Source organism: Arachis ipaensis, chromosome B3 (assembly GCF_059453495.1).
Source record: "Arachis ipaensis isolate K30076 ecotype BB chromosome B3, ASM5945349v1, whole genome shotgun sequence".
Taxonomy (NCBI): domain Eukaryota; kingdom Viridiplantae; phylum Streptophyta; class Magnoliopsida; order Fabales; family Fabaceae; genus Arachis; species Arachis ipaensis.
In genome coordinates this window covers 133628085-133643466 of record NC_142438.1, presented here as the reverse complement: position 1 = coordinate 133643466, position 15382 = coordinate 133628085, and the positions used below count along the sequence as shown (strand labels likewise).

Genomic DNA, 15382 nt, shown 5'->3' with positions numbered 1-15382 from the left:
ACCGTGTTTGCATCTCTCATAATCAAACGAAAGTCAACACGCCAATTCCAATGCATGATATCTCTTATTTTGAGTACCAATGGATCAAGAAATCCAAAACCATCTTGAGTAACAAGATTAAATGCTTCCACACAATCCGTCTCACAAATAACATCTCGTTGACCCATATCCCAAACTAAGAGATATTCTCTCCAAATGGCAAACAATTCTCCTTGAAGAATACTATTACTCTCAATCATTCCCAAACACCCCCTTTGCCAACTCCCATTACAATCTCTAATAACACAAGCAAAACCAACACTATCACCCAAACCAAAATAACTAGCATCACAATTAATCTTAAAAGTACCAATGGATGGGGATTCCAAAAACCATTTAGAGTAGAGGGAAGGGACATACGTTGTAATTCAAAAATATTCCTAAGCTTCTTTTCTGAAGTTAATGCCAGACAAATCACTTTTTCCGGAGGCCAAGTTTCATGAGGATTAAAGTCATTATCCCTTGCTCTCCATATCCACCAAAGTCCCAAAAAGAACTTGAACGGATGCTCTCTGCTATGATACAAGAACCAGTTCTTCAAATCCAAAGGATGACAAGAAATATCCAACCTATGCCAAACAAGCTGAGCTTTTGGACAATCCCGAATACAATGTAAAACCGATTCCTGGCTAGAAAGACATCTTGGACACCTATCCGATGACGACATCCCTCTTCTAAAGCAAAAACTTGCAGTAAGAAGAGCCTCCTTAAGACACAACCAAGCCAAAAACTTATGCTTTTCTGGAACAAGCTGACGCCAAAGCCAAAGCCAAAGCCAATTCTCCCGCTCCTCCCAACCAAATAGCTGCTTACACAACCACAAGTAACCATTACGTGAGTCATAGACTTTGGCAGCAGACCCACACCAATACCAACCCACTTCCGGACCTGCTTGTTCATCTGGATTGTAAGAGAGAATATTACCTTTCAGATTTTGAGATAAAGGAGAATAAAGAGTATCCAAATGCCACTTACTAACCGACCAAATATCCTGTATCCGGAGATTCGAATCAGAAATGTGAACATAATCCATCTCATTAGATAACCGTCCTTCTCTCCTCCAGCTAGAAAACCAAAAATTCTGATTCAAATCTCCAATACACCAAGCAAACCCATCCTTCAACACTTCCCAAGCCTTGCAAAGACACCTCCAAATGGGAGAGTCCTTGTTCTTAGGATAACTAAAATAGTCATATATAGATGATCGGTATTTGGCATCCAACAATTGGACCCATAGCTTGTTTGGTTGCTGGAAAAAAGTCCAAACTAGCTTCCCAAGAAGAGCAATATTTACACAATAAGGATCTCTAATCCCCAAACCTCCATATTTTTTTGGAGTAACCAGTACCTTCCAACTAACAAGATTCAATCCTCTTCCATCAACTTGTCCTTTCCAAAGAAAATTCCTCATCATAGACTCCAATTTACTAATGATTCTTTTGGGAAAAATAGAGACCTGCATCTGGTACGTGGGAATAGCGGCTACAACAGAATTAACCAAGCAGAGTCTACCAGCCCGATTGAGTAAATTCCCTTTCCAGCTTGCTAGCCTACTCCGAATCTTATCCAGGACACCATTGAAAGCTAAACGAGTCACCCTAGAATGGCTAAAGGTAACTCCAAGATACCTGCCCAAGTCCTAGACAAATCTGATAGAGGATACCCCAATGAAAACCTCTTTCCTTGTTGCAGAGACATTCTTGGAGCAAAGCGCTTTAGACTTCTCCACATTAATCTTCATCCCAGATGCTTTGTAAAAAGTCTCTAAAACCAACATCACATTTTGCACTTGTCTCTTTGTAGCTTTACAGAATAGAAGCAAGTCATCCGCAAACATTAAGTGGGATATTCTTGATCCCCTCTAGAAATAGCAACCGGCTCCCACAAGCCCAAATCAACCTGATGACTAATAAAACATGCCAATCGCTCCATACACAACACAAAAAGATAGGGTGACATAGGGTCTCCTTGTCTAAGACCTCGACTAGGAGTAAAGCCATTCAGACGATTCCCATTCCAAAGAATAGATAAGGAAGAAGCAATGACACAATTCATAATCAAATTAATTGTAGGAATAGGAAAACCAAAGCTCTTAAGGGTATGAGCTAAAAACCTCCAGTCAACTCTGTCATAAGCTTTCTCCAGATCAATCTTAAAAGCCAGTATGCCTTTCTTTGATTTAGTCTTCTTCATAAAGTGGAGAACTTCTTGAGCAATAATGATGTTGTCAGGAGTTCCTCGTCCCGGAATAAATCCTCCTTGAAGCAAGCCAACAATCTCCGCAAGATGAGGACGAAGCCTATTAACAAGGACCTTCGTGATGATCTTGTAAACTACATTGCAGAGACTAATCGGCCTGAAATCTTTCATAGATACTGGTGATTCAACCTTTGGAATAAGAACCAGTAAAGTCTCCAACATTCTCGGATCAAGAGTAACACCGGAGAATGCCTGCTTAACCATCTTCCAAACATCAAGACCAATGATCTCCCAATATTCTTTGAAGAAGAAAGCTTGAAACCCATCAGGATTCGGAACTTTAAAAGAGTTCATGTGAAAAATAGCTGTTCTGACTTCCTCTATAGGTGCCGTAAGATTATTGCAAGCTTCCTCATTCAGAGAAGGAAGAGGCACATCACCAAGGCAACCCAAATCAACATCATCCAAATGACAGAATAAGCTTTTATAGAAAGACTCTGCTTCTTGACTCAGAACCTCTGGATCAGTTTCCCACACTCCATCCTTGAGAAAAAGGCCATGAATCTTATTATGCTTCCTTCGCGCAAGAGTTTGAATATGAAAGAATCTTGTATTCCTATCCCCGAACCTTACCCACTGCTCTCTGGACTTTTGGAACCATAGGAGCTCTTCTTGCACTAGAGTATTATTATAATCATCAAGTAACTGTTGTTCTTTCTGACGCAAATAAATACTATCCACCACTTCTAAACGCTTTTGTAAATAATTAATCTGCTGCTCTAATTCACATTTCTTAACAAAAATGTTACCAAATACTTTCGAGTTAAACTCTAGTGAATTCTTCTATACTTCCGAAAGCTTGCCATGAATCCCTCTATTACCAGACCACCATGACTGATTCACAATATCCCTATACCCAGGATGAGTAGCCCAAGCAGCAACAAATCGGAAAGGTCGATTCCCTTTAGGTTGAGGACGACCTTTACAACGCACCAGAATAGGGCAATGATCAGACTGAAGCCTATTTAAAACTTCTGCATAAGCCTCTAGAAAGATAGATAACCAACTACTATTTATACAGACTCGATCAAGCTTTTTTGCCACGTCAACATAATTTTTCACCCTTCTGTACCAAGAAAACCGCCTCCCAATAGTCTTCATATCAAACAAACCACTATCCCCTAATGAAGTAGCAAACATGTCTGCTTTTTTATGAGAAAATTGGCAGCCCTTAGATTCATGAGAAAATTTGACTTCATTAAAATCACCAAGAACAATCCAAGGTCCTTGAAAAATCATGGATTGTGCAACAAGATAATCCCAAAGGAGAACCCTTTTATTAAATTGAGGACTGCCATAAATACCACTACACCTCCAAATTAAATTATCAAATTGAACCTCAACAGTAACACCCTGATCAAAATTATCAATGAACTTACAACAAACACCCTTCATAGAGGATAGAAACCAAATACCTCCCTTATGCCCTTCTGCTTCTACTATACCAACAGAGTGATACCCCAATCTTTCCCAAAATAATTTTAAATGCTGAAAGAGGGAGTGGGTTTCAACCACAATAAAGAAAACATGTCTAAATTTTCTAACAAGTTCCTTACAATGCACCCGGGCTAACTTATTAGAAGCACCCCTAATATTCCAAACAATCATATTTAAAATATCCATAAATAATAGGGACAGAATAAATAAGAACATAAACTCTAATCAGAATTACCAACCTCAATAGGTGGTTTGTCCTGCGGTACTGGCACACTCTGATCCTCAATAATTGCTACCTTCGGACCCCCTAACACTGCACCTGCCATGCTTCCATCTACTAAGGTTTTCTCCGTTGTGCCACCATTTTTATCAACTGGCGAGTTCTGCAGGGAGGAAGGCCGAGGACGCTTCTGTAGAGAAATTCCACGACGTGCAGGAGTTCTGCGCGATGGAGATGGCGCAATTTCATGTTTTTCTCGCTTCCCCATCCTAATGCCAATTGATTTGCCTCCATCACCATGCAAATTGGGCCTTGGAACCCTTCTCGAACCATACTTGTGTTGCTTTCCATCTTGGTCTTTCAAACCTGATGACTGGCCCGTTGTGAATTTTTTCTTACGCAGCACTTGTTGCCAGCCCTCTCCATCATCCATGCATGCCTCATTAACATGACCATCAGGCACGTGAGGAGCCAATGATTCCGTAACCACATCCTTTCCTTTAACAACTCCTAATTTCTCACCCAAATTACGAGAATTCTCACCCAAATCACGAGCTTCTGATTTAGCCTCTTTATGAAGCTCATGATTGTTGTGTGGCACTAGTGTCGGGGCTTCATTATTTTTTCCATCACCAAAGGAATTTCTGTTTCCTTCCAAGGACTCCTTCTCCATGCACAACGATTTATCATGCCCATACCGTGCACAAGTAGCACAAATCAACTGTAAACTCTCGTACTCCACTTCATGAGTCACACCCTCCACTATAATATGTTTGATTACAGGCAACTCAAGATTAATTTGAACACAAGCTCGAGCATATTTTCCTCTTTCTGCAAGCTTAGTGGCCAAATCTACTTTCACCGGAACCCCTATTGCAGAAGCAATTCGCAGCATTGCTTGTTCCTGGTAGCACCAAACTGGAAGTCCCGAGACTCGAATTCATACCAGCGTTGATCCAAAGGATTTTTCGCATGGTCTAAAATCCACATCCCATGGCTTTACTGCAACATAGTGACCGTCTATCAACCACGGGCCACCAAGAATGACTTTCTCACGATCCGCAACAATATCAAATTTAACCAAAAAATACCCAAACCCCACATCCAACAAATCAAACCCTCCTTTGATGCGCCATACTATCCGAAGCTTATGCATGAGAGCCGTGTAGCCATAATGCTTATCCAGCACCTTGATCACGATGGCTTCCTTGTAAGGTTCAGCTAGACAGCTCTTTGCCTCCTTGGTAAAACTGACACTTGGTGGGCGAGAATCACCCTGCTTACCTGTCACCGTCACGATACCATCCACAGATAAAGACCCTACTAATGCAAAGACCTTAAACTTTTCTGCACCAATGACTTTATCTCTAAAAGAGACATTGGATGGCTTTTCTAACCCCTCTCGAGAAGAACCCTCCTTAACACCGGAGACACACCCACCCACGCTCTCCCTCTTATCTCCTCCGATGGCATGGCCATCTTCCTCACCGCGTTTCACCCTCAACCGTTCGTCCCCGCTCTCTCCTTCTCTCATTCTCCTTGAGTACGAAGTACATACTCTTTCTCTGCTAGGACTTTTTAATTGTAAATCAAGTTTTTTGCTAATGTTTAATTAAACATTCAACATATTTTTTTTTGCTTGTTGTTTGTTCTTGTCCTTATTCCACTATTTGTATTGAGCTCCTTCTTTCCAAAAAAAAAAAAAAAAACCATTTGGCCTTTAATTATTTTGCTTGTTATTATTCTTCTGCGTTTAAATTCATTCAAAACCGCCTCTACTATATAGAAAAAATGTGGCAAAACTTAGAAGCGTGGGAGGGGAGGAAATTAGTATGGCATTTTCCTTCTTGACTTGAATATTATATTATTATGTATGTTAAAGTAAAAATTGTTAGAACGAGTCAAAAATCAAAATATATACCAATATATGGAGACTTTTATAGGCCATAGCATATATATTATAGTATACAATTTGGATATTGTTTTAAACTTTTAATTAGTATATCAGAGGAGATTATCTGTTAAGAGTGTTCTTTTACCGTTTGGATTTTATACCAAAATCAATCATCGAAATAAAATATATATTAAAATATAAAATTATAAAAATAAATTAAACAATACATGTATTTATGTATAAATATATAATAATTAATTTTAATATATAAATAATGTTAAACAACACATATATTTATACATAAATATATAATAATTAATTTTAATATATAAATGATATTTTTAAATATTTTATTAGAGGAAATTATTGTGAAACAAACGTAACAATTTCTTATTAGGAAAAAATATCATCAATGGCAAAAAATAAATATCAATAAGTTATTCCATTCATATCCAACTTGGGAACCAATTATTTATTAGTCAATCAGCCCATTTTTTTAAGTTTTATTTATAACAATATTTAAAATGAACATCCAAAATTACCTACCAGAAGAATATTTGAAGCTTCAATAAAAATATTCGAAAATAAAATAAAATATCCAAAGGTCAATATTATGGTTTTATTGAAAGTCATGGGAGAGATAAGTAATGTGTTTGAAATTGAAATCAGATTTAGATCTCGATAAATGTAGTTGTAAAGAGAATGAGTAAAAAGTCAATGAGTTATAATTTAAATGGCATAATTTTTTCATACTCAACTAAGAGATCACAAATTTGAATCTTCTATTTTTGATAAAAAAAAAAAAAAAAAGAGAATGAGTAAAGAAAGTCATTAACAAAAGATTGATTGAAATTGGCTATATAAAAAATTAAGTTCCTAGACTTTTTCCTATTGATGAATACAGACGTGGATGAAATTCTTGCTTATGAAAGAAAATTCGACTATCTTATGATCTATATGAATATTCAAACTAACCACTAGTATAAAATATATGTGAAAATACAAAATATACATTAAAAATAAAATAAATAATATATATATTTATACATAAATACACAGTAACTGATTTTGTTAGCTAATTTTAGTGTACAAATAGCATTTTTGAAGAAGATTATGCCAAATTTCAAAGTCATTAGCATAAATCATAATTTTGTTATGTCAATGAATATTTTCGATTCATGAATTGATATTTTCGGTAAATGATCTATCACGAATTTGAGTTAAATTTAAGGTTTTAGGATTGATGAATCATTTATATTTGAGTCCCGTTAGGGAGTCAATAGAGTATTCGTACAATGTGTACAATGAGCTATTTATTTGGCTCAATATGAGTTAAAAAATGAACATCTAGGGTAAAATACTACTAATTTTTCAAACACAATACACTCATACTATCCAGAATAACCATCCGGGTATCAGGGATAATAAATATCTGATATCCTACTGAATATCCCTATATCCCCACTGTACACATTGTATAGATACTTCATTGTTCCTATACTTTCTTTTTATATTTATATATAGAAACCGGCCGTAAAACTGAAACAAACGCATACACAAGACAAACTAGGCTTTTCATAGTGAAAACAATTGCTTGGCCTTTCAATTTTTGACGTACGTGGATGTCTCATAAGTCATGCGTGTTTTTTCTTGGAAAGTGCAGATGTTATGTTGAAGTGCTAAAAAAATTCAATCAAGAATTTCCACTCACCTTCCAATTTCTATGTTCTTCAATTCAATTCATATTACGGTAGTTTCTTAATTTGTTAACTTATTATACTACTAATAACTTAGTTTCAATACGTGAATTAGTCTTACATGAAAACCTTGTTTCAGCAGCTTACTTGCTAACTCAACGCAAAATAAGAAAAAAGTTTAAAATTCCTTTATTTTATCTTCCCCTATATTAATAATGAAAATGAGTTTTTTTATTATTTATTTATTTTGATCAATGAAGAAACTCAAGAGTTACTGCATGCAGCAAGCCAGCAAGTATAGCTTGCAAAGTTCCAAAACCAAGAAACGAAATAAACATATAGAGCAGAAAACCAAACTAAGGAAAGTTCAATACTTCTATCTTCTACTCATAAACCAAGTATCAGATTCTATGGCACAGAGATGTCACGTACTAATTTAATATTTGCATGAAAGCATCCCCATAATTTCGTTTATTATACTATAAGAAACATTTTAAGTATGGCAGGGATTAAAGTGTTTTAGTATTTTTAACTATTGATTTTAATCGTAAAATATATACATAGCTAAAACTTAAAATCAATAGCTAAAAATACTGAAACATATTAGTTCTTAATATCCATCTTATATTATATATAGGAAACAAAACTTTAAGCCCACTTGTTAAATACAGACATATAAAAGTCTCTGATTTATATATAATAATGTAAATGTATGAAGCATAAATTCTCTATCATTTGGGTTGAACTTCAAGATCTGGTTGATTGAAACTTTCAACACTCTGGAATCCTAAACCGACCTTTTGTGCTTCCTACCTGCAGTTAAGCCCACTTCTCAATTCTCCTACCTGTATTTCTTTCTTAAGTCTTGTAACCATTCTTATTCAACACACCATATTTGACCAAGTCCAAAATCTCTCCATGGACCCTCCAGAATCATTGGTATCCAATCATTTCTTTTTCATTTCCTATCTATCTTTTATATAGCATATGCCATGTACTTATACATCATTCACAAGCACTGAAGCACAAGAATGAATTTCCATTCAAATCTTTCTCAAGCACCTGCAAGAAGTTGTTGTCTCTACTTCTATTTATTCGTCTCCTTTCTTCTCCAAGTTGAGGCTACTGCTAATGGAGACAACAAAGTCATATCTATAGGCGCAATCATCGATGTTAACTCGCGTATTGGGAAAGAACAGCTAGTAGCCATGGACATTGCAGCTCAAAGTTACAATAACACTTCAAAGACCTACAAGCTGGCTCTTCATTTTCAGAACCCCACCATGAATCCCTTAAAAGCCACTTCCATTGGTTAGTACTTAGTAGTACCAAACAGAAAATATCGAAACAGAACAGAAAACATTATGCCTTTGTCCCTCGATTTTTAAGTGGATAAAAAATAGAGAAATCTTGATTCAAAGACAGACACATTTTGCTTGTTTCTGTTTCTGTTTCATTACCAAACAGAGCCTAAGAAAAAAGAATAGGTTTGATATTCCTTTTGTTTAGCTAACATAAATATCTTTATTAATGTGCATAACCCTATGTTGATTTCTTGCAGCTGAAGATATGATTAAAAATCAGAACGTGGAAGTGATTGTGGGAATGCAAACATGGACAGAAGCAGCTTTGGTAGCTGAACTAGGAAGCCAGGCTCAAGTTCCTGTCATATCCTTCGCAGCACCTTCTGTTAGCTCACCATTGATGGCAAATCGATGGCCTTTTTTGGTGAGGCTAGATAACAAGGGCACTGCATATTCAAAATGCATAGCAGATATAGTTCATGCTTATGGCTGGCAAAGAGTAGTAGCCATTTATGAAGATGATGGCTACGGTGGAGATAATGGTATGGTAGGTATGCTATCTGAGGCACTCCAAGATGTAGGTTCAATGATTGAGTATCGCTTAGCACTTCCATCACCTTCTTATCTGCCTGATCCTGCTGAATTTCTTCGCAACGAGCTGCTAAAGCTAATTGAAAATACGCAATCTCGGGTGTTCATTGTTCTTCCATCATCATTAGATATGGTGATTCATTTGTTCAGAGAAGCTTCACAAATGGGTCTTGTGGATAGAGAATCAGTATGGATAATTCCAGAGAGTATAACTAATCTATTGGATTCTGTCAATAAGTCTGCTATTTCCTATATGGAAGGGGCTATAGGGATCAAGAACTACTACTCTGAAAATAGCACAGAGTATAAAGATTTTGAAGCTCAGTTCCGGAGAACATTTCACTCCAAGTATACCGAGGAAGATAACCGCAACCCAGGATTCTACGGTCTGCAAGCATATGACAGCATTAAAATTGTTGCACAAGCAGTGGACAGAATAGCCAGTCACAATAGTAGTAGCAGCAGTAGTGGGAAGACTTTACTAAGAGGAATATTGTCTAGCAAATTCCTTGGTTTAAGTGGAGAAATTCAATTTCAAGAATTGCAGCTCATGCAGAACCCTACCTTAAGGATTGTTAATATTGGTGGGAGGAGTTATAGGGAACTAGATTTTTGGAGTCTAGAACATGGATTTACCAGTAGATTAGGAGAAGGTGGAAATGATACTTCTAGGAACACAGAGGGTTTAAGTGGAGTGGTAATTTGGCCAGGGAAATTGTTGAGAGTTCCAAAAGGGTGGAATCTGCCTACTAAGGAAAATCCAATGAGAATTGCAGTGCCAGGAAGAACTTCATTTTCCAAGTTTGTCAAGGTCGATTATGGTGAGAATGGAAAGCCAAATAAATATAGTGGATTCTGCATTGAAATTTTTGATAAGGTGTTAGAACTATTGGATTATGATTTGCCATATGAGTACTATCCCATCAATGGAACCTATCCTGACCTGGTCCAACTTGTCTATAACAAGGTAAAAACATATCTCATGATGCTTTTATGTTTGCTTGAATTTGAAGGTGTTCTACATTTGAAAAAGGTCCACACTAATGTTCATATAATATGTCCATATTTCTTGTGTATTTTCAGAAGTTTTTTTGTATTAAAAGGAACAAAAGCCTGTATTACCAAGTTTTGTTATAATTTGAAAAGACACAAAACCTTGGCTGACTCGATATATGCGGAGTTGAAGTTTAATTTTGATTACTGACATAGATTTTTTCTTTCTGGCTGTGATGTGAATTGAAATCATGGAAGACTTATGAGGCTGTTGTTGGGGACATAACCTTACTAGCAGACAGAATGCCATTTGTAGATTTCACTGTGCCATATGCAGAATCAGGATTGTCAATGGTAGTTCCATCAAAGTCAGATGAATCAGCATGGATGTTCCTGAAGCCTTTCACCTGGCAAATGTGGGTGGTAACTGCTGCTATCTTGTTCTACACAATGTTGGTAGTGTGGTACCTGGAGCGAGAATCAAATCCCGAGTTTCATGGCAACTGGAAGAGCCAACTTAGCACTGCACTTTGGTTTACCTTCTCCTCCCTATTCTTTGCTCATAGTAAGTATCAATTATTCATTCACATACCTCAATAAAATAACAGAATTGATCAATCATATTTACCATGCTCATTAGAGTAAACCAATCCTAATTGTAACATGATGCAGAGGAGAACTTGTCTAGCAACTTAAGCCGTGTTGTGATGGTATCTTGGCTGTTTCTAGTTCTGATCCTTAACTCGAGCTACACTGCAAGTCTTTCATCGATGCTCACAGTTCAACAACTGCAACCGAATATCACAGACATCGAGTGGCTGAAGAAGAACAACATGAAGATTGGTTGCGATGGAGATTCTTTTGTTAGGACATACCTTGAGAGAGTAGAGAGGTTCAAGGTAGAAAACATCATAAATGTTAGCAGTGAATACAGCTATGTTGATGTATTCAAAAACGGCACCATAGCAGCTGCTTTTCTTGAACTCCCTTATGAAAAAGTATACATGAGTAAATACTGCAAGGGCTTCTCTGGCTCCACCCCTGCCATCAGATTTGGAGGACTTGGATTTGTAAGTCACACTACAATTCTCCTCAATGTTCAACTTGTATTTTTCCATAACCTATAGAATCAAATTCAAATCTTTTGTGATACAGATGTTCCAGAAAGGCTCCCCGGTGACCAAAGATGTTTCTAAAGCGATATTGCAGCTCTTAGAACAGGGAGAAATAAAGAGTTTAGAAGAGAAATGGCTGAGCCCGATGGGAGAGTGCGCTAGCAATGTCACCACAAGCAACACAGAAAGTTTGAAGCTTGGGAGTTTCTGGATTCTGTATGTGATTTCTGGTGCAACTTCCACCATATGTTTCCTACTTTCTACCCTGCATTCATCACCTTGGAAAAGAGCGGTTACATTAGCTAAGCAGATTTGTAAAAGCAAGAAACAAAGCGAAGAAAGTGAGGCACGTGAGGATGTAACTGACATTGACAGTTCTGAGTTACAAGAAATCATAACGGTTTCTTCCTCTCCATCACACACACCAATGACAACTCCCGATCATGGAATCACGAATGCAAGATACAACTAACCCTAATCTTCTCATCTAACCTGATATGTAGAATGGTAGATAAATGTAAAAATATATATTAGAGTATCGTTAGGCTGACACAATGTGTATCTTCAATGATAAAGGAATTTGAAGAGATGACCTTGAAACTTGGTTCAAAGCAGCAGAAAGTAGAAACCCCTTCTTTACCATAACGAACTGAAAAGTGAAAAGAGATCCTCCCGTAGGTATCAATTTGTAACTTGTAACTTAGCTGAGAGGGCAAGGGTAAGATAAATATCTTGATGCCATTTGATTTAATCATTTAATAAACACTTTAATTTGTGTTATTGACACTCCTCAACGAAAAACAGCCTCGTTCATTTTTTTTTTTTTTTAAATAGGAAAATTTAAACCCGCATCTCTTAAATGAATACGGAAATATTATATTATTTGAATTATAATTTATTGATAAAAATAATTTCGTTCTCAAATGCTCTTAAATAATAAATATTATATTTTTTGTTAATTAAATAAAATTTAATTTTTTATTTGTTGTATTTTATATTAATTGTTTAAGTTTAAAATTTAAAATTTAGAATATTTTAATTTTTGTTTTTTTTATTTTTAATAATAAATAAAATTTTAAAAAATGCTGCACTTTTTTTTTCACAAAGCATTAGCATTTGTTATGAAAAGGTTAAATTTTTTTAAAAAAGAAAACTCTGCTTCATGATAATTCAAACATCTAATTAAACCTCAGAAGAAGTAGGAGCCTTTGAGGGTTTTGGTTCCTATATTTTGGTGAAAATGTATTCGCATGAGAAAAATGTTAGAGAACTAATAAAATTTATTTTTTTGTTAGTAATTAATTAATAATATTTAAAATATAAATTAAAAATATATTGTTAAATTATTAGACTAAATAAATTCGACATGAGGAACACGAACATGAGGAGGATAATGTGCTATCTGTTAATCAAGCAGCTAATCAAAAAAGGATGAATCTAAAACAGAATGAGTTGAGAGAGACAGAGCCGGTTGGAGTACAGATACAATATGAGGATAGAACAGAAATAGCAAACACTCACCACCAGGAAGAAGGGCAGGGTTCTGGCGATCTATTTTGCAGGAGGTCAAAGGCAGGGGACATGTTGCTGGTGGAGTTGGGGGAAGGAGTAGGAAATGGGGAACATGACGACATTGTGCTAGACAGGTCTCGCACAGAGGTCACTATGCGCGAAGGGTCAACAATCTACAGAGACAACCAAAGCCGGAATTGGAGAGAGGAGCTGGCAGAGAATAAAGTGGCTTGGAAATTGGCGGTCGAATCAGGAGCAGCACCATGTAGTGATGAGGAGGACATCATGGCCATTCTCCAGGAGCAAAATGAAGCTATAGCTTTGAAACGAAAACTATTGAAGCAAAAGGAGAAAATCAGAAGAAGTCGGCCAAAAACACGTAAACAGGTGTGTAACAAAATTTACAAATGATTTTAAGCTCTTGGAATATTAGGGGGTTGGGAGGTGTTGCAAAATTGAATATGATAAAAAAAACTTCAAAAATAAGTTCAGACTAGATATTTTGGGGTTGATAGAAACAAAAAAAGAGAAGGTAAATAGATATGATGTAGCTAGGATTTGGGGAAATGATAGTGCTAGCTGCGAGTGTGTTAACTCTGTTGGTGCCTTAGGAGGTCTTCTGTTAATTTGGGATGACTCCGTATTTAAATTGTTGAATTCCTATAAAGGAGATAGGTGGTTATGTGTAGAAGGAGTGATGACTAAAGATAACTTTTACTGTGCTATTTGTATGGTTTATGGGCCACATGTGCAAAATGAAAAGCTCTTAATGTGGGAGGAATTAAGCTACAACGCAGGGTTGTGTCAAATCCCCTGCTGTTACATGGGAGATTTCAATGAAATTGTGCACATAGAGGAAAGAAAAAGGGCTACCAGCCTACCAGCTTCTGCTAAAAATTTCAGAGATTGGATTAACGATATGGAGCTAGTCGACTTGGCGCTAAATGATCGCAAGTATACATGGTTCAGATGTCAGTCCCGCAGTCGTATTGACAGATGCCTGGTTAACTTGGAGTGGTTAGATGCGTTCCCAGACACCCGTCTTAAAGGAGGACCGAGAGGCTTATCAGATCACTGCCCTTTGATAGTGGAAGATAGAAGAATTGGTCAGGGACCAAGACCGTTCCGCAGTTTAGACTCGTGGTTCACACATGAAGGTTTCCTAAGGATGGTGAAGGAAGAATGGAGGGGGTTGGGAGATATGCAGTTTTTAGATAAAATGAAAGCCCTCTCAAAACCTCTGAGCAGCTGGCACAAGCAGTTCTTTAGGGACATACCTGAGAAGATACAAAATTTTGAGGATGAGATAAAAAAAGTGGATGATATGGTGAGCAACGGAGTACATGACGGTACGATAGAAGCAAGAAGGAAGGCGCTGGTAAGATGTTGTGAGGTATGGTATACAAGGCAAGATATACACTGGAAGCAAATGTCTAGGTCTAGGCATGCCAATGAGATGGACAGGAACACTAGATACTTCCATAATATTGCATCGGCCAGAAGGAGGAACAACAGGATTAACTCTTTAGTGTTTAATGGAAGGCTAGTAAGGAATCATACAAGAATTAAGATAGCCATCAGAGACTTCTACAAAAACCTATACCACCAGGAGGCCTCGCCAAACATAAGCTTTTTCGGGATGGCCTAGTAAATCGGTTGGAGTTGGAGGACGCTCAAGCTCTAGAGGTGTTACCGTCGGAGGAGGAAACAAAGGATGCAGTATGGGAATGCAATTCATCTAAGGCTCTGGGGAACGATGGGTATAACATGAACTTCATAAAAAGGTCCTGGGAGGAGATTGGACTAGAATTTACTAAAGCAGTGATGAGTTTCTTTGAGTCGGCTAGGCTGCCAGCAAACTCCAACGTTACTTGGGTAGCGCTAGCACCGAAGTTCGTAGGTGCGAAGGAAATAAAGGATCTGCGGCCAATCAGTATTATAGGATGCGTCTACAAGGTCATATCTAAAGTGTTGACAAGAAGGATGAGGAGGGTAATGCCATGATTAGTTGGGGAATCACAGACTGCATTTGTCAAAGGAAAAAAGATACATGATGGAGCGCTAATAGCTTGTGAGACTGTACAGTGGCTAAAACTGAAGAAGAAGGCGGCAGCAATCATCAAATTGAACTTCCAAAAAGCCTATGAAAGAGTCAAATGAAACTTTGTTGATACGGTGCTAGAAAAGATGGGATTTGGTGCAAGATGGAGAGCATGGACCACAGAATGCATTAGATCAGCATCTATTTCCCTAATGATTAATGGGTCACCATCAAAACCTTTTAAGATGGAGAGGGAGCTCCAGCAAGGTGATCCGCTATC

At 37.1% G+C, this 15382-nt stretch overlaps 1 protein-coding gene across 1 annotated transcript; it reads left to right on the top strand.

Annotated features, from left to right (window-relative positions):
* Window positions 1–8206: 8206 nt before the first annotated feature.
* Window positions 8207–12163, top strand: LOC107631177 (glutamate receptor 2.7-like). Its single transcript, XM_088510253.1, has 5 exons — window positions 8207–8857; window positions 9108–10408; window positions 10693–10999; window positions 11107–11504; window positions 11590–12163. Exons 1-5 carry the CDS (start codon window positions 8578–8580, stop codon window positions 12019–12021), a joined length of 2718 nt encoding a protein of 905 aa, XP_088366379.1. The 5' UTR covers window positions 8207–8577; the 3' UTR covers window positions 12022–12163.
* The last annotated feature ends 3219 nt before the right edge of the window (window positions 12164–15382 follow it).